The following is a 16,756-nucleotide window of genomic DNA, read 5'->3' on the forward strand; positions in this document are numbered from 1 at the left end:
GTTTGGATGTCAGAGGACAACCTCCTCACAAACTGTCCACCTTCTATTTTTCTTTCTTTCTTTTTTTTTTCTTTCTGAGACAGGGTCTCTCATTAGTTTAGAACTTGCCATGCAAGCCCCACAGATCCTTTTGTCTGCCTTTCCAGCTCTGGGGTTAGAAAGAGATGCCTCCTTGTTTGGATTTAAACAACAAACAAAAGAAAACTCAAAACCTCTCAGTTGTGAAGACGCACCTCAGGTCTCCTGGCTTGCACAGCAAGTACCTTACCAAAAGAGGCCCCCCTCAACTCCTAGTTAATTTTGTTTAAATGTAAGCATCTGTGGGCTGGTGGCTGTGGAGTATTGGTCTCTGCAATATGTGATAATGGGGTGAAAAGGATTCGGTGGCTTGATCACGCCACCTCTCTGCACTGTGCCTTGTCTTTCCTACTTCTCTTATATTTCAGCAACAGTGAAGCTGTGCACTAACTCAGTGTATGTGCACACACTGTAAAATGGCCCACAGATACAAATTGCTTAAATTTGCTTTGCAAAAAGGTGACTAGGATGAGCTATATTGCTCTGTCCTCTGCAGCTTGCTGAACAGAGCTGGAGCATCTGCACAGTCCTGTGCTGTTGTCTGAAGAATGAGATCTGCCTTCTGTCTAAGGATTGCAGACTCAGGTCTTATTGAACCTGGTAACTGCAGACCCAGTGAAAAAATAATGTCACTGACAAGGAGATTTTTCCTTCTCCAAAGCAAAGAGAAAAAAAGTACAGCAGTTTTATCTATTCTACTCACAAAAATATTCGTGTGTGTGTGTGTGTGTGTGTGTGTGTGTGTGTGTGTGTGTGTATTTTGCTGGAGGTTGAACCCAGGGCTCTATGCACATCAGGCAAGTGCTCTATTATTGTTCTACAACCAAAGCCTTCCTTTGACTTTTTGTTGTGACACAGGATCCCATTAACTGCCCCAAGCTAGTATTGGCTTACTCTGTAACCAGCCTTGAACTTGCAATCCTCCTGCCTCTGCCTTTCAGGTGGTGGGATGGCAAGCCTGTGTCATGGAACCACCTGTGCTACCATCTTCCAGATGGATGACAGTTTTAACATTAGCTGTATTGCACATATGAGGCCTCTTGACCAGTGGTGGATGTGTCCATTTTTTTTTCCTGTTTTTTACATCCTACAAATTTACTCATTTGGTGTTTCTTTGGAAATGAGAAATAGGTTTAGCAACTGGAAAAAAAAATTTCTAACTATCTATAGTAAGAGCAGTGAGAGGTATAGGAGATGCTAGCCATGCAGTCCCCCAAGACTGGAGGGATAAGAGGATTTTGATTTAAAGTTTCTAGTGTATTCTAAGAACCAACTAAAGATTATGATGAAATTGACTCTAATAAACCCTCTAATCCCCCACCTCATGGTATGTGTGTGTGTGTGTGTGTGTGTGTGCGTGCGTGCGTGTGTGTGTGTGTGTGTGTGTGTATGCACCATGTTGTGGATGTGGATGTTACCTTGGGTGTTGGCCCTTGCCTTCTACCTTATTGCTTCTTACTGTGCACACCTGGATAGCTGGCCTGTGAGCTTCTTGGAATCCCCATGTCTTCTCCTCATATCTCTCTGCAGCAGTGATGGATGACAGACTAGTAGTGCTATATCTAGCTTTATTTGGTTTCTGGAGAATATAAATGTTGGTCCTTATATTTGCTCAGCAAGTATTTTACCTACTGAGCCATCTCCCTAATCCAAAAATTCTTTCTTTCTGATTTATTATTATTATGTATGCATGTATGTGCACATAGTGACTCTGTGTGTGTGTGTGTGTGTGTGTGTGTGTGTGTGTGTGGTGCATGCACGCCACAGAAAGCATGTGGAAGTCAGAGAACATGCTCTCTGTCTACCTTCATTTCTGTGGATCAAACTTAAGTAGGTTGTCAGGTCTTAGCAGTTAACACTTTTGTCTGTTGAGATATCTTCCTGGCCCTTTTTCATTTTTGGTTGTTAAATTTTTATAATTCAAGAAATTAAAAGCCACATTTGACCTCTAAGGTGGCATATTCATGATGGAGTCAAGTGTACAGATACAGTGCTGGTATCTGGAAGGAAGTGTCCCAAATTCATTGTGGACATGTCAGAAGGGAACAGGATGACTGTGTATTAAAACTGGAAAATTCAGTTAAGGCTTCCCTCTATGTTAGAGAACATTGGCCCTCCCGAGAATCATCTTGTTAGTCAGGATTTCAGAGCAAACCCACAACCAGGTGATGAGTGTTTTCCATCAGTCAGGAATTCATACCTGTAGCAATTTATTGCCATACACTGGCTCTTGATACACTACTCTATAAGGAAACAGAGATGTAATGTTTTCAATGCAAAATGAAATAAATAAAAGAAAGTGCACAAATCAGACAGCAACCCTGGAGCAATTCATTTACAAGTTTGCTTCTCTTAGTTCAGTGTTGAGAGCCACCTGTCAAACCAAAAGAGAGGCTAGGCATGCCCCAGTACTGGACTTGCAAATCCCCACACTGACCGTTGTAAGGGAGGCGAACATGGAGCTCAAACCATGTGGATATACCGTGTTTGTTTTTAAGAAGATAAAAGGATAATTTCATGGCTTCTTTTAGTCTGCATCACAACAGTTTCAGTATGATGATTCTCTATCTCATGGTTGGAATTTTCTGGCTTACCTGAGGATTGAGTTTTGATTTTAATGACATAGGGGGCTAAGATAAATGTACAGGGACAACCTGAACTGCAACAGCAACATTAGCCATTTCTGCTCACCCAGCAAAATGGCACTTCACAACTGCATTGATCACACTGAGGGCTTCAGTGGTTTTTCAAACATCCTTACCTAGTGTGTCTGCGGTGCACTTAAGATAACTATGTGTGATGCACACATCCTTAACATGCTTAACTCAGATTTCATCTCAGTAGAGCCCCACATAGACTGAGAATAGCTGTAAAATGAGAGAGTTGCCCACCGGGCTATTTCATGTGGCTCACTGGAGGTGGGAGAGAAATTATTTGAGTTGGAACAGAAAGTCTCTGGCTTCCATGGCAGATAGCAAAGTGGTTGACTATTTGAAGACATTTAGGGATCTGTGTATACATTTTTTAAGTCACCTGGCTTTCCTTGCTTTTGATTACATTTAACTTTTCTCTTGTAAAATTTAAGAACATGGAGCTACACCTATCCAAATTTTTTTTTTTTTTTTTTTTTTTTTTTTTTTTTTTTTTTTTGGTTTTTCGAGACAGGGTTTCTCTGTGTAGCTTTGCGCCTTTCCTGGGACTCACTTGGTAGTCCAGGCTGGCCTCGAACTCACAGAGATCCGCCTGGCTCTGCCTCCCGAGTGCTGGGATTAAAGGCGTGCGCCACCACCGCCCGGCCCAAATTTATTTTAATTCCTTCTCCTCTTCCCCTTCTTTCCCTCTCTCTCTCTCTTCTTCTTATCTTTCTCCCTAGTTTTCATTGTTCATTTGAATATTTCAGATAGTGTCTAGTGGTGTGCTCCACTTTTTCTTTCCTTTTTTTCTTCCTATGTGTATGAGTGGGTGTCCTCATCAGGGAGGCCAGAATTCTCATCACCTGACTTGTTATGTGGGTCCAGGGTCTCGACTCTGATCCTCATGATTGAACAGCTATTAACTGCAGAGTCATCTCCTCAGCCCCACCCCTCATAATCTCTGTATTATCTTCTCACTCTCTTTCCTCCCTTTCTCTTACTGAATTTCTAGAATTCCACCATTTTAAATTAATCTGTTGCCGGGCGGTGGTGGCGCACGCCTTTAATCCCAGCACTTGGGAGGCAGAGCCAGGCGGATCTCTGTGAGTTTGAGGCCAGCCTGGGCTACCAAGTGAGTTCCAGGAGAGGCGCAAAGCTACACAGAGAAACTCTGTCTCGAAAAACCAAAAAAAAAAAAAAAAAAAAAAAATTAATCTGTGCCCCATGTTTAAGTGTTGAACTCTGTCTTGGGATCATGTAGGCTCAAACTTTGGTGTCAGAGAATTTTTTTGAATAAATTATTTCATTTTTTTTTCTGGAAAAGCTTCCTCTTCTGAAGAAAATGGAGGTGATAAAGTCCCTGTCTGATGGGCTGTGGTGAGGAAGGAATGCTGTGGCCTGGACTGCATGCTGAGCATCCTCTCCCATTTCAGCCTCTGTAGCACTCTTAGTCCTCATAGTGACTGAGAATGGCCAGCCTAAAGCTCATCCCCACCTGGACCCCTTTCAACATAAAATCTTGAGATTTGTTTGCAAGATTCCTGGTCTTTGTGTTCCCAAAGCTCCAGGCTCATTCCTCTTATTCCCAGGCTCTCACAACACAGAGGGAGTGCACCTATTTATTACAAGTGACTTGAATGAAAGAACCAGTTCTGTTGAGACATTAGAAGCCCTAACAAAACTTAAGAGTAGTGTGAAATGCGCTGGAATCCCGGGGAAGTTCACATGCTGGGGGTGGGGGACTCACTGCTCAGCACTGCCCCTCCTCTTTAGGAACGTAGAGTGTTCTTACCCAAGACCCAGGTGACATTAGTACTCCGTGCCTTCTTTCTCCTTCCTCCGCTTCTATCCTGTTGTCTAATTTACCACTGTCTCACCCCAATTTCCATCCAGCATTCATCACATTTCTATTGCTCTGCTATAATTTCTCTCTGTCCCTCTGTCCATTTTTCAGCCATTGCCTTCACTCAGAGGCCATCTTCTTTGATCCTCTCTGCCAATGTCAACCAGCACTTACTTTCTACTCCTCTTGTAGCCTCCAGATGTCTACAGCTTCACTGGTGAGTAGAGGACCCGGCTTTGTAGGGAAGTCAGTTTCCACAACTTTCAATTAATATTGCTCTTGCTATTGTTTCTTTATTATTTAATTTGACACATTTTTAATTAAAATGAAGGTGGTGGCTAATTAGTTATCAACTTGACAGGATCTAGATTTACCTCTGAAACAAACTCTGGGCACCTCTGGTAGGGAGTTTCTCCACTGGGTTAACTGAAGTGAGAAGACACACCCTAAGTGTGGAGGGCACCCTCCGGTGGGCAGGGAGAGGCCTTAAGATGAAGGAAAGGGAGAAAGCAAACTGAGCCCTGGCTCTTATTAACATCTGTTCCCTGTGCTCCCTGCATGTGACCAGCTGTCTCATGCTCCTACTACCAGGACTTCCAGCCATGATCGACTGTACACTCAGACATGATCCCAAATAAGCCTACCCTTCCCTAAGGGTATTTTGTCAGGAATTCTGTCCCAGTGGTAAGAAAATTAACTAATGAGTTCATTTCAATATTGTTCACTAAAATGCAAGGTTGTTTCAGACTCAGTATGCTATTAATAAAAATGACATCTCTCTCTTTTAAAATAGAGATATGAGTTATAGCCTCCTCAGGAGAAGGACTTTGGTGATAACCCTGTACACCCCCTGCTCTGACTCAGAACTTCCCTTGTCTCTGATGTGTAGCTGTCTGCACAGTGCACAGGCTTATCCCCAAGCCTACTTTCTGGCAGGGAACCTCACCTGTGTAGGAGGGATGCTTTCTTTGCCATAGTTTTTTTCTGAGCATGTGATCCATGGCACTTCTTGACAAGACTACTCTTTATGGCAATTTTCTGTCATCTACAATCATTTCTACCTCTTCCCTCAACCTTCTCCTCTCTGAAAAGTTTATGAAGATCATTGTCCATAGAAACTTGTGGCTTGCCTGTCATAGGGATCTGGAAGGTCTTTCCAATACTTGGTGCTCTGGTAGTACTAAAAATTCCAGAAATACCTAAGAGATTCAACTTCAGGTGGTAGGGGAGTGAGATCTTGGAGGACACAGTCAAAAGGATGGAGAGAGCAGGATATGGTGAGTAGGGCAGTCGTTTTGGGGAGTATTCGACTGTGGGTGTGGTTGATCCTCTCAGATAGCCTGCAGGATGGAGATGGGATTGAGCAGGAAGAATGTGCCTTGATAAGAGGGGAGCAAATGTAGGAACTTGGTGTTTTAGCTAATGGATTATAGAGAAATATGAGACAAACTTCATGTGGGGACTGATTCAGACATCCCAGAACCTCTGATAATTACCCTGAACCTATTTATTATATAATATTGTAATGAGATGGTAGACCTATGGAAGAAACTTTTATTTAAGTAAAACAGAGTATGAAATGATTTTCAAGAAATCTCTACAACCACTATGACTTTAAAATGTGTGTCACTCAGGGCATTTCTACTACTCATTGTTCAGACTAATACCACAGCAGGGCAGTAGGACCTGTGGCTTAAATCCACACAGTCAGGGTGATATTTCTAGTGAGCCCGAGCTTTGCTTTCTGTAGGAAAAAATTCACGCCATTTACTTCCTTTGAACTTAGAGCCTGCCCATGGTGCTCTGCTCTGCTGCTGAGGTGGAAGGTCCATCGCACACAGGCACACCCCCCAGCAGCGCTGTGCTACAGCGGTCTGCATGAGCCCCGAGGATAAACACTGGGCAAATGATAGGCTAACCTAGTACTTCAGTGGGGTTACCTCATCACATATTTGAAAGACACCGAGAACGCACATTGTTTTCATGCTATGAAACTTTTCCCTTCAAGACTCAAGCCTCTCCTAATCAAGCACAGACTCTGGCAGACCCACTTTCCTGAGCCTCCTTTGTTCTCTCTGTCTTGCTCCGTGGATTTTCTGATGTAGCCCCAGCACCCCAGGATACAGCATACAGTGCTGAAATTCTTTCATTCTTTTCTTGTCCCCTTCCCCTCGCTCTCGTGTGTGTGTGTGTGTGTGTGTGTGTGTGTGTGTGTGTGTGTGTGTGTGCTTACAAATGCACACATGTTGGGGATGTGTGCATACATGTGCAGAGGCCAGGGCTTGACATCAGGTGTCATTCTTAACCGAATCTCTGCTAGATAGGGTCTCTCATAGGACTGGGAGCTCACCAATTCCCTAGGCTGAATGTCCAGTAGGTCCCATGTTCCTCCTGCTTTTGCTACCCCAGCTCTGGGATTACAGGCATGCACTGCTGAGCCTGGACTTGTATGTTGGTGCCAAAACTCTGACTCAGTTTTTCATGTTTACATGGCTATCACTATACTGACTGAGTTATCTCTCCATCCCTGTTTTCTGTTCTTGTGGCATCTTTGCCCCTGGCTAACACTTTTTTCATGCTACACAAGAATCTACAAGGTCAGGATAAGATAATCCATTTGAAATATGTATGGAGGAGCACAATTAATAGATAATTATAGCATTTGTATATGTGAAACTGAGGTACAGAGAAGTAGGTGCCCAATAGCTAACAGCTAAATTATAATGTTTTTATTTTTAACTAGGGACACCCATATTTACTTTTTTTGAACAAATGTTAACAGAGATAGTTTTCTTTCTAGTGGACTTATCTCATGTACAACCTTCCACCTCCCAAGTTTAAGGACATAATATAAAGCCTTAAATTCAGTGATGCTGTGTTCATTTGTAATCCACTCCAGGCTACATAAAGGCTGTGGGTATGGACTGACTCTGATTCATTTTATACCTGAGGGTAGGACCAGGTTCTACCCACCTCACATTTGAAATGGCATGAACTGAAAGTCTGAAGAAGAGGGCACAGTTGGGGCAGCTTAAGTTCTGGAACAGAAGGAAGTTAATTGTTCTTGGGATAAATGAAAAACATGTTCAATCACACTAGTCTAGCAAGAAGGTGAATATTGTAGTAACCTGAAGGTGACAGTCAGGGTCTCAGATACAATCAGATCTAAACTAAGTTTATCACTGATGGAAATTAATACCATTCTGCAAGACTGCAGCAATGTGAAATTCAAAAGGAATAAAATCAAATAACCGATGTCTCTCATTTTCTAATAAATAGCATCAATTTGCACAGAAATACGGTTTGATTTTTCTTATCTAGTATATAAAAAAGTATGATTTTGTAAACTTACTTGAGGTCATTAATGGTACATCTGTGTGTGTGTGTGTGTGTGTGTGTGTGTGTGTGTGTGTGTATGATTTACAAAATGGATTCTTCTCCTGCCCACTTAGCTTAAACTCTGTTCCAAGCTATTTTTGTCACTGCAGTGCTGCATTGTGATCTAGATCAGGGTAGGGAAGGTGCATTGTGGTTGTGAAGATGAGACACATCTTCCTAAGAGGAACTTCATGAAATGGGACCCATTAGCAAATAGTTCTAAATCAGGGAACTGTTGGGAGAGATGAAGAGGATGAAGGGTGAGGAGGAAGCCTACCACTCCAGGTCACAGACATCGTGATGGTGGAGTTAGGAAATGTTTATTGCTGTGTTCAGAGAAAAGAGAAAAATGGAACATTCCTAGCACTGTGTCGATAAATAATTACATTTGTAAGGAAAGCATCGAAAACTATCAGCCATGAAAATACCTTTCAGTTCTCAGCAGCTGGTAACTACAGCTGTTGTTCTGAATATCAAAGTGAAAACGCACAGAGCATATTGAGAACTGTAGAGAGAATGTCACTGTGGGCAGAGTTTTTAATTTGTCAAGAAGAAAAACCACCTTTTTGAATAGATGCAGTTGGGTTTATCTATTCCAAAGTTGATCAAGTCCAAGTCATTAATTCCCCTCAAAGAGTAAGTCACATGTCTTTTGAGCTCATGATCCTCAGCCCTTCCACCTTGAAAGACATGACCCAGAAGAGGAGATCGATTGGTCCCCACTACGTTCAGAGCAAACTTGTATAAAGAATGACTCCTGGAGGTAAGGAGGACAGCATGCACGTTAATGAATACTTACATAAATGTCTGCACCATAAAATCCATCCTGGTAAACAACACTGTAAAGGTGCACACACAAAGAGAAACATTCGGATTAGTGCAGTTCCCCATGCAGACGCACCAACCCCCGCACGGGCCAGGTTAGTCTGGTCTCATGATCCAAAACACAGGAACTGAGGAGAGTTTCAAACTGATTAAGGAGGTTGGAGACAAGAGCTGTCCATCAAATTGGGAACTTTAGGCTGGGGTTCCACGTAGGCTCGGGTTCTATGTTGGACCAGAGTCAGAGTGTTTTTGCTTGGGCACCAAAATGAACTTCCCATTCTCAGAAGAAGGTTCATTGCACAGCTTGGAAAGGTGAAGAGGGCTGATGTGCATTTCCAAGTGGCCTACACAGACCTGAGAATCTTAACAATATTAAAGTTTGGAATCAAACCACCGCTCCTCTCCCCACCAAACACAAAACACAGCATCTGTCAAAGAGTGGGCTTGCAAGGGTAGAGAGTCAGAGGAGAACACTTTTGTGATAGGAGAGAGCGAAACGGACTCAGGTAACTCAAATGGGGTCGGACATTTTCTTCTGCACTCATTTCATATGGTAGTATTATCTGTGGGTGTTCTGTGAGATGTTTACTATCAATTTAACAGAAAACCTGCATGTATATCTGTATGCAAACCTGTGCAAATAAGCATGTTTGCAAAATATGTGTATTTTCATCTGTACAAATGTATGGGAGTGTATATATATATATGTTTGTATGCATCAAGCCTTTATGCATTTGGATGGTGTAGGGGGTTCAATTGTATATGTGTTTTTAAGTATTCAGATAAATCATATTGGGCTAAGTCAAGAGTCCACTTTATGACTGAATAAACCTCACTTTGTGGAAGCTTTGCACAGCACACCCCAGTCCCTGGACTCAGAATCCCCAAAAAATACAAGCTACTTCCAGAGGGCAAAGAATGATTTTGGACTTCTCCAAGTTTCTTGGAATAGCAAGGCAAAGAATGTTATGTTATCATAGGAGGAACACATTCTATTATGTAAGTATCTGAGTGGGTTTACCAAGGTCATGTGTACCTGGGACACCTTACAGGCCTTTGTGAGAACAGCAGATATCCTGTGTATAAAATGCTGTATTTCTAAACTTTTCAGAGGATGGTTGGTAGTCATCAATAACCTCCCCTAGCATCTTCCCATGAAGTTTCTGGATGATTTATGATGCTGGCAAAGGATCAGTGAATCCATTGTTGAGTCAAGTCAGGGCCCTAATAGAAGTACAACTTTGATGTGAAAGGATTTCATGAGCAGAATGAGCACGCAGAAAAGCCAGGCATCTCAAGCCAAGGAAGAGTGCATTTCATCACCTAAGCACACACACTCACACACAGCCGTGACACTGGCTTGCTGGAGAACACGGTAGTGCGCTTCTTTCCCAGAGCTCTTTCAGAGTTGATTGGCAATCCCCCAAGGACCATTATCCTTAAAGTGTGGCAGGGATTTCACACACTAAGGAGGTTGGTAGGAATGTCTTTCAGCTGTTGTTTGTATTTGATCCTGGCAGGCTACAGTTCACAAGAACACTTGTCAAGCAGTGCTAAACCCTAATCCAAAAGGCAGGCAGAAGTGTGTAGGGTTCTGAGCTAGGCTTTGAATTTGCTTTTGACATTAGCAACGTAAAAAGGCACTGTCTGTTGTGGGGTCAGAGGCAAGGTCAACTTCTACCAACAGGCCTTGAACAGATCTAATGAAAAGCAGGCAAGCAGCAGATAGTTACTTAGGGCCCCAAAGCACAGACCTGAGCCTTAGCTGCATCAAGATCACATCCGTGTCCTGTTTACATGCCATCATGCCTTTATTCATGCTACCCCAGTGTCTTCTCTACCAGTATCCTCATCCAAAAGCAGCTAGATCACTGCTTAAAAGCCAGGCAAGGTGCAGAACCATAGACCAAAGTGCGGTTTCCCTGTCAAATGGCCCTGCAACCGGAGCAAAGTTATTAAGACATCTGAGCTTGGTTTACTCTTCGTAAAATTGGAAAAGCACCCACCAAGAGGCCACCTCAAGGCACATATGTGCAAACAGGTGTAGGATTTAGTCAGGTAATGCTTTCAAAGTGATGACCAGCATGCTTAGCATCAAGGCAATAAGTTCCATAATTGTGACACAGGCTGCCTGAAACTGAGTTACATGCTCTCCCTGTGAATACCAGCATCCATGTGTCAGACTCCTGTCTGTCTAGGTGGCTCATTAGTTTCTACCTCCTGTAAAAGGCATTTTGTCTGTGTTTTGTTTGGCCACAGAAGTTGCATTCATTGGAATATCACACAGTGCATTTCATCTCGGGTTTGATATCTTCTTTCAGGCCCAGAATACATACAATAACCATCTCTTCAGAGGATGGTACCCACACCCTAAAGAGCAGTAGAAGACAGAGAGCCATTTCTATGTCAGCATCAGGTAGAATTTAATCATTGGTCAGAGAATGATGTCATGGTGGATACTTATAATGTCTCCATTTGGGGGTCAGAGTTAGGGGCATCGTTAGTTTGAGGACAGTATGAGCCTCTTGGTGAGACGCTATCTTCCTATTTTATAATTATTACTGTTGTTTCTGTTGAGGGCCTGTGATTTGAAGCTTGTGTGTGGTTTGCATACTCAGCTGTAATGGTTGCTAGCATTGGAGGAAGAGAAAAGAGGTAAGATTAAACAATCACAAATCCTACCAGTACAGAAGACTAGAGGAGTGTGGATAAATATTAATCCTTTAAAAATATTATGCACTTAAATATGGGAAGTCTTTCATTTTCCTAAGCATCTGATGGATAGACAAGGTCTGCTTCATTTTGTGAAAAACAGAGAGAGAAGCCAAAGGCAGGCCTTGGAGGCTCAGTGGCACAGGGCATGGAACAGAGAACCATGTCATGAGGCTGAGACTTGGTTCTTCCTCTGCCAGTGAGATGAGGATGAGATGATGAAGGGAACATGTTTGCTGCTTTCTCCAGAAAGAGTGCTTGTGCACAGGGGGCATTGACATGCCAGTCATTCCCATCTATCTGTATTAAGAACTCCCAGAAGCCTAGAAAGAACACATTGTGTCATTTGCCTTGGGGAGCCTTTTCTCTGAAAAATAACCCAGTTGCTGTAGTTTGTACTCCACCATGGGCTATGGAAAGTTATTCTGAAACCTTTGGCATCCCAAATTTATGAGACATAGAATTGAAGGAAAACTGTGGGCAAGCTTCCTCATTCTGATAAGCACAAACGAATGGGTTGCAAGTATTGTCTTTCTGCATTGGAAAGTTTCCTCTGCCCCAACCATTGCGCTGGGGCATCACAGTCACATCGTTTTCTAGCATTGACTTCTAGAGGTCTAGAGTCCCTAGAGGGGAAAATACAGCCACAGCCATGCATCAGCTACAGTTGCAGCTGCAGTCTTTGCCTCAGAATGGAGGAACGGAGGCATCCTGAAAGAGCAAAGGATGGAAAGAGGCAGTAACAGAGAAGCCAGGAAGGACTGGCAGGCAGGCAAAGGAAATGTCGAGTGCAAGACCCATGGTTGGAAGGTGCCTTGCTCCTTGGAGGGCCTGGAGGAAGGGCACACTTAGTAGCATTGGGTCCCCAAAGCTCTTTAGAATATGGTGGCTTCTGGGCAAATAAGTCAAGAATTTTAGCTGTTACCAACCACAAAGAGAAGGGATTGCTCATTTGTGCCAAGTATAGTTTTGAGTTATAAGGGAGACAGTGAGTGATATACCTCCATAGTGTTAATAACCCTGGGAAGCTATGAGTTGATATAGCCATTTTCATTTCACTGGCAGAGTAATATAAACCTCCAGGAATGGGCTGCCAGTTTTACAAAAGTGCTATTTCCCCTAAGTTATTAGTCACAGCACAAGCATCATTACTGTGATGACTCACGTTTGCAGGTTCACTGCTCTGGGATGGGTCCCATTAAAGCATCCTGTGCTCCTCACCCTTCTTTTCTCCCCTCCATGGACAAGGCCTCCATTCCCTCCCTAGACATGGATAAATTGACTTAACTAATATTCTAGCCCAGGTCTTCTGGTTCCATAGCCAAACTCTTAATGACATGGCAGCCAGCAGTGGTTGAACTTCAGTGTGCCTGGACTCACCTGGGGGACTAACTGAAATATAGATGGCTGGGCCCTATGCCCAGCCCAGAGGTCTTGATTCAATAGATCTGGATAGGATGGGTGGCTAAAGAATTTGTATTTCTTTCAAGTAGTGGGCAATGTCACTGCTTATAGTTCAAGAAGGAAGGGAATGATTGTGTTCCTAAATACCATATTCCAGGTGTTATTTTTTATTACATGTATGATGAAGCTGAAGCTCAGACTCTTTGGGATCCTATTCCTCCTCTGCCCACCTCCCAGGGTCTCATGTAGCCCAAGCTAGCCTTAACTCACTATGTAGTCAAACACAATCTTGAACTTCTGTCTTCCTGCTTCAGTTTCCCAAGGGCTTAGAAAACAGATGTGGACCACTATGCCAGGTTTTGCAGTGCTAAGGGTCAAGTCCAGGACTTCATGCATGTTAGGCAAGCATTCTGTAAGCTGAGTAGCATCCCAGCCCCTAAGGTGCTGGTCTTGAGGAAGTGTTGAGTGTAGGAGAGCCCTTACAGAGTCGTATGGTCCTTTCCAGAAATGGCTCCCAGTGCTTTTCTGATGCCTCAGCAAACAGGTGCACTTAAAATATCAGATACATATGTAGGAAAAAAAGATGGCGCTCACCTGGAGGCCGCAGCTATAGACACACAGCAGTTCCCACACTGCAGAAGGGAGTTGCTGTCATGCACTGAACAGATGTGGTCCTATTTTAATGCAGAAATGGTCTGTCTAGCCATGGAAAGGTAATTGTGTTGCTTGTCAATCACTCTAGGACTGCAATATGCTTTTGCAAGAGCATGATGCAAATGCACATCTCATTTTCTTAAGAAAGTAATAGTGGTAGTTAAATATTTGGATAGAGGCAAGCAGGGAATGATTGCACTATAGCAAATTAGTTTACTTTAAAAACAGAAAAAGGAAGAAAAAGGACAAGGAAGGAACAAAGGCAGAGGATGCCCCAAACTAAGCAATCTGTTTGTGTAACAGAATATATACCAACCACAAATGTATTTTTGTAGGAAAGGAATTCAAACCCTCTCTTCCCTACTGACCATTCCACCTGGAAAATAAATTACATTTTTGAATATGTTCAAATATAACTATGTAGAATGGTTATCAGGTGGTTCCATGCACACAATGGTATTTTTCCCAGGGAAAGTTCATATTTTTAAGAAGCTAATCAAAAGAATCTGTAGAAGTCCTACCCTCACTGGAGCCTGGGTGAGTATATGGGATGGGCCACGCCTTTCTTGGGCCTAGGGGTAGGCTGACTATTGTTACTATGTGTGAGGTGGCTAGCTCTTGGGGACTTATTGGCATCTGAGCATAGGCCCCTGAGTCTTTGAGCCCACATCTTCCTGGTGACCCTTGAGTTGATTAGTGTCAAATGTTGAGGGCTCATTAATTGCTATGGGTCTCCAGGTATATTCTTTAATCAGGCAACTTTAATATGCTTGCCCCTGGGGTGATCTTTACTGTGGTGATACCAATTGCCCTAAAATACTTTTCCAGTTAGCTCTAGAAGTTGTGAGTACAAGTGCCCTAATAAGTTCCTTGAGGATGTGTAGAATACCATAGTAATAACAGACTGTAGTGGTTAATAGATGATCAACTTGACAGGCTCTAGAATCACCTGGAGACAAGCTTCTGGGCATGTCTGTGAGGAAGTTTCTAGATTGGGTTAACTGTGGTGGGAGGAACCACCTTGACTGTGGGCAGCAATGGTCCTGGGGTCTCAGAATGAAGAGAAAGGAGAAAAGCCAGGCGAGCACTAGCAAGCATTCATCCTCTCTGCTTCCTGATTGAGGATGCAGTGTGAGCAGCAGCCTCAAGCTCCTGCTGTCATGCTGTCCCTGCTGTAGTGGACTGTATTCACTGTGAGCCATGACAAAGCATTCCTTGCTTCCTTAAGTTGTCTTTGTCTAGTATTTTGTAGAAGCAACAAGGAAAATACATGTTATAGATACCATAGAACAAAGACTAAAGCCCCATAGCCAATGTTGGATATTTAGGCTTACATCTCTTAGGATGTTTCCTAAGGGCAGTAGTATATTGTATCACCAAACAACATATATAGTACACACTTGATCAGTATCTACTTAATAATTACTTAATGGGTAGTGAAACAAGGCCTATGCTGCTGCTCAAGGAATGGGATTACCTGCTGTGTCCTATATGGGATGCTGTGCTCAGTCTGGTGAGTGTGTATCTGATTCCACGTATATTGCCAGTCTGCAAGCTACTTTAAATGGCAACTTCATAATGGATAATTTCTCGTGAATATGACTCATTGGATGATAGGACATTGTGGCTTCTCCATTAAAATATCGGTAAAGATGAGAAGAAATAGAAAAATCCATTGGACTCTGAGACGACTGACACTAGCTGAGATACTATGTTTAGTCTATGGAATCCACAAACTTTTAGTGTGCCTCTTCATAAGACTATGCCTGTGCTTTGGGGGTAATATGAGATTTGTGAACTGCAGGGGCCCCCTAGCAAAGAGGTAAAATATACATGAAGGAAGGAAGAGATGCAAGATTAACCCTGTACCACCTCAAGAAAAGGGGAGCATGGAGAGGGAGGAACATGGACAACTTAGAAAAATGTCAATAGTCACATCAAGCTCAACAAGATTAGCTGCAGTCCAGCAAATGTGACCTAGCATTGGTCTTACTGAGCTGTAACCGTGTAGGGCTCTTCCTATTTCATCCTTCATCAACCCTATGGAGCTGGTGCATGCTTTACTCTCCTATCAAGTACACTGCATTTCCTTGTAGCTTTCTAGGGTGGTAAAATCCTGTATTTATTCTCCAGAGTCTGATTCATTTACTATTGGCAGCTGATAGTGAGTTCTGGCTGAGTTTGGGGTTGTCTGCTTATTCCTTCATCCCTCTATTGTCCATGGGCAGAAGTATTGCTCCAGGAGTGATGATCACAATTGATATTTCCAGATAGTTCTATTTATGTATGCCAGAGAAAACAGAATAGTACCTCTTCATGATCCATATAGTTTAACTGCTGGGAGGGCAGAAAATGGACCCAGATAAGAGTGCCTTTAATGAGTTTTCTTAGATGCTTATATCAGTGCTGGATATATCCAAGGACTATCCTGGGCTCCACAAAGGTGGCTAAGAAGTTTCTGTTATATGTCACATATGTGAGTGTGTGTGTATGAGCACATGTGTATGTGTGTGCATGTGTTTTCTATCAGAAAGAAAAAATATGGAAGCCTCATATTAACATAGAATAAAGAACACTTTGGGGGATGGAAATTTTAGCAACAGATTCATATTGGATATTGTGTAAAAAGTAGGTTGTAGATAGATACATCTTCATTTGATGACAATAAGAAAACATCTTTCTAAATAAATTTACTTCATGAGGCAAAGTCATAGAAAACATGGAGATGGCTGAGTGTGTGGGTACTCACAGGACAGGTTCTTAATATGCCAGTTTGGAAACAAAGGGACACAATCTTGTCACCCATGTCTTCTTTTCTGGGAAGCCTTGTCTGAACACCCATGCTGAGCTAAGGACCCTCCCTTGGTAAACAGCCCTCTACCTTATCATCTATCATGTCAATCTGCAGAAATTCCTGTGGATGTGCTACAGGTAGTATACAATGGGGCACAAAACGTGGCTAAATAGGGCTGGAATAAAGACCTCAGTCAAGCCTGGAAGCGTTCCTCCAAAGGCCTTTTGAGCCAGCAGCTCTGGGAATCCATAGTTTCCAGCCCACTTCCAACCTGGTATGCCAGGCCCTGGAAACAGGCTCGGATCTACAGCCTTATTGCTCATTGTTTCTCCTCAACTCAGGATCAGGCACCTCTTTCCTCTGGGAAATCTATGCTCTGGGTACCACTTTGTTTTCTTCGAAAGATAGCCTATCTTCTTTGCAATCTAAGCCAAC

General features: G+C 42.9%; 1 protein-coding gene across 17 annotated transcripts in view; it reads right to left on the reverse strand.

The window, feature by feature from the left end:
• Window positions 1-16,756, reverse strand: part of Rbfox1 (RNA binding fox-1 homolog 1) — a 369,263-nt gene that overhangs the window by 37,373 nt on the left and 315,134 nt on the right. For 14 of the 17 annotated variants that reach the window (XM_059269141.1, XM_059269136.1, XM_059269131.1 and 11 more), the window contains one exon: window positions 8,732-8,771. In XM_059269141.1, the coding sequence (XP_059125124.1) occupies window positions 8,732-8,771 (40 nt within the window). Of the gene's footprint in view, window positions 1-2,278; window positions 2,322-8,731; window positions 8,772-16,756 lie in introns of all 17 variants that reach the window. The other 3 variants (XM_059269140.1, XM_059269142.1, XM_059269134.1) reach the window with 1 other exon arrangement.

The sequence above is a fragment of the Peromyscus eremicus genome, chromosome 8a, assembly GCF_949786415.1.
Source record: "Peromyscus eremicus chromosome 8a, PerEre_H2_v1, whole genome shotgun sequence".
Lineage (NCBI taxonomy): Eukaryota > Metazoa > Chordata > Mammalia > Rodentia > Cricetidae > Peromyscus > Peromyscus eremicus.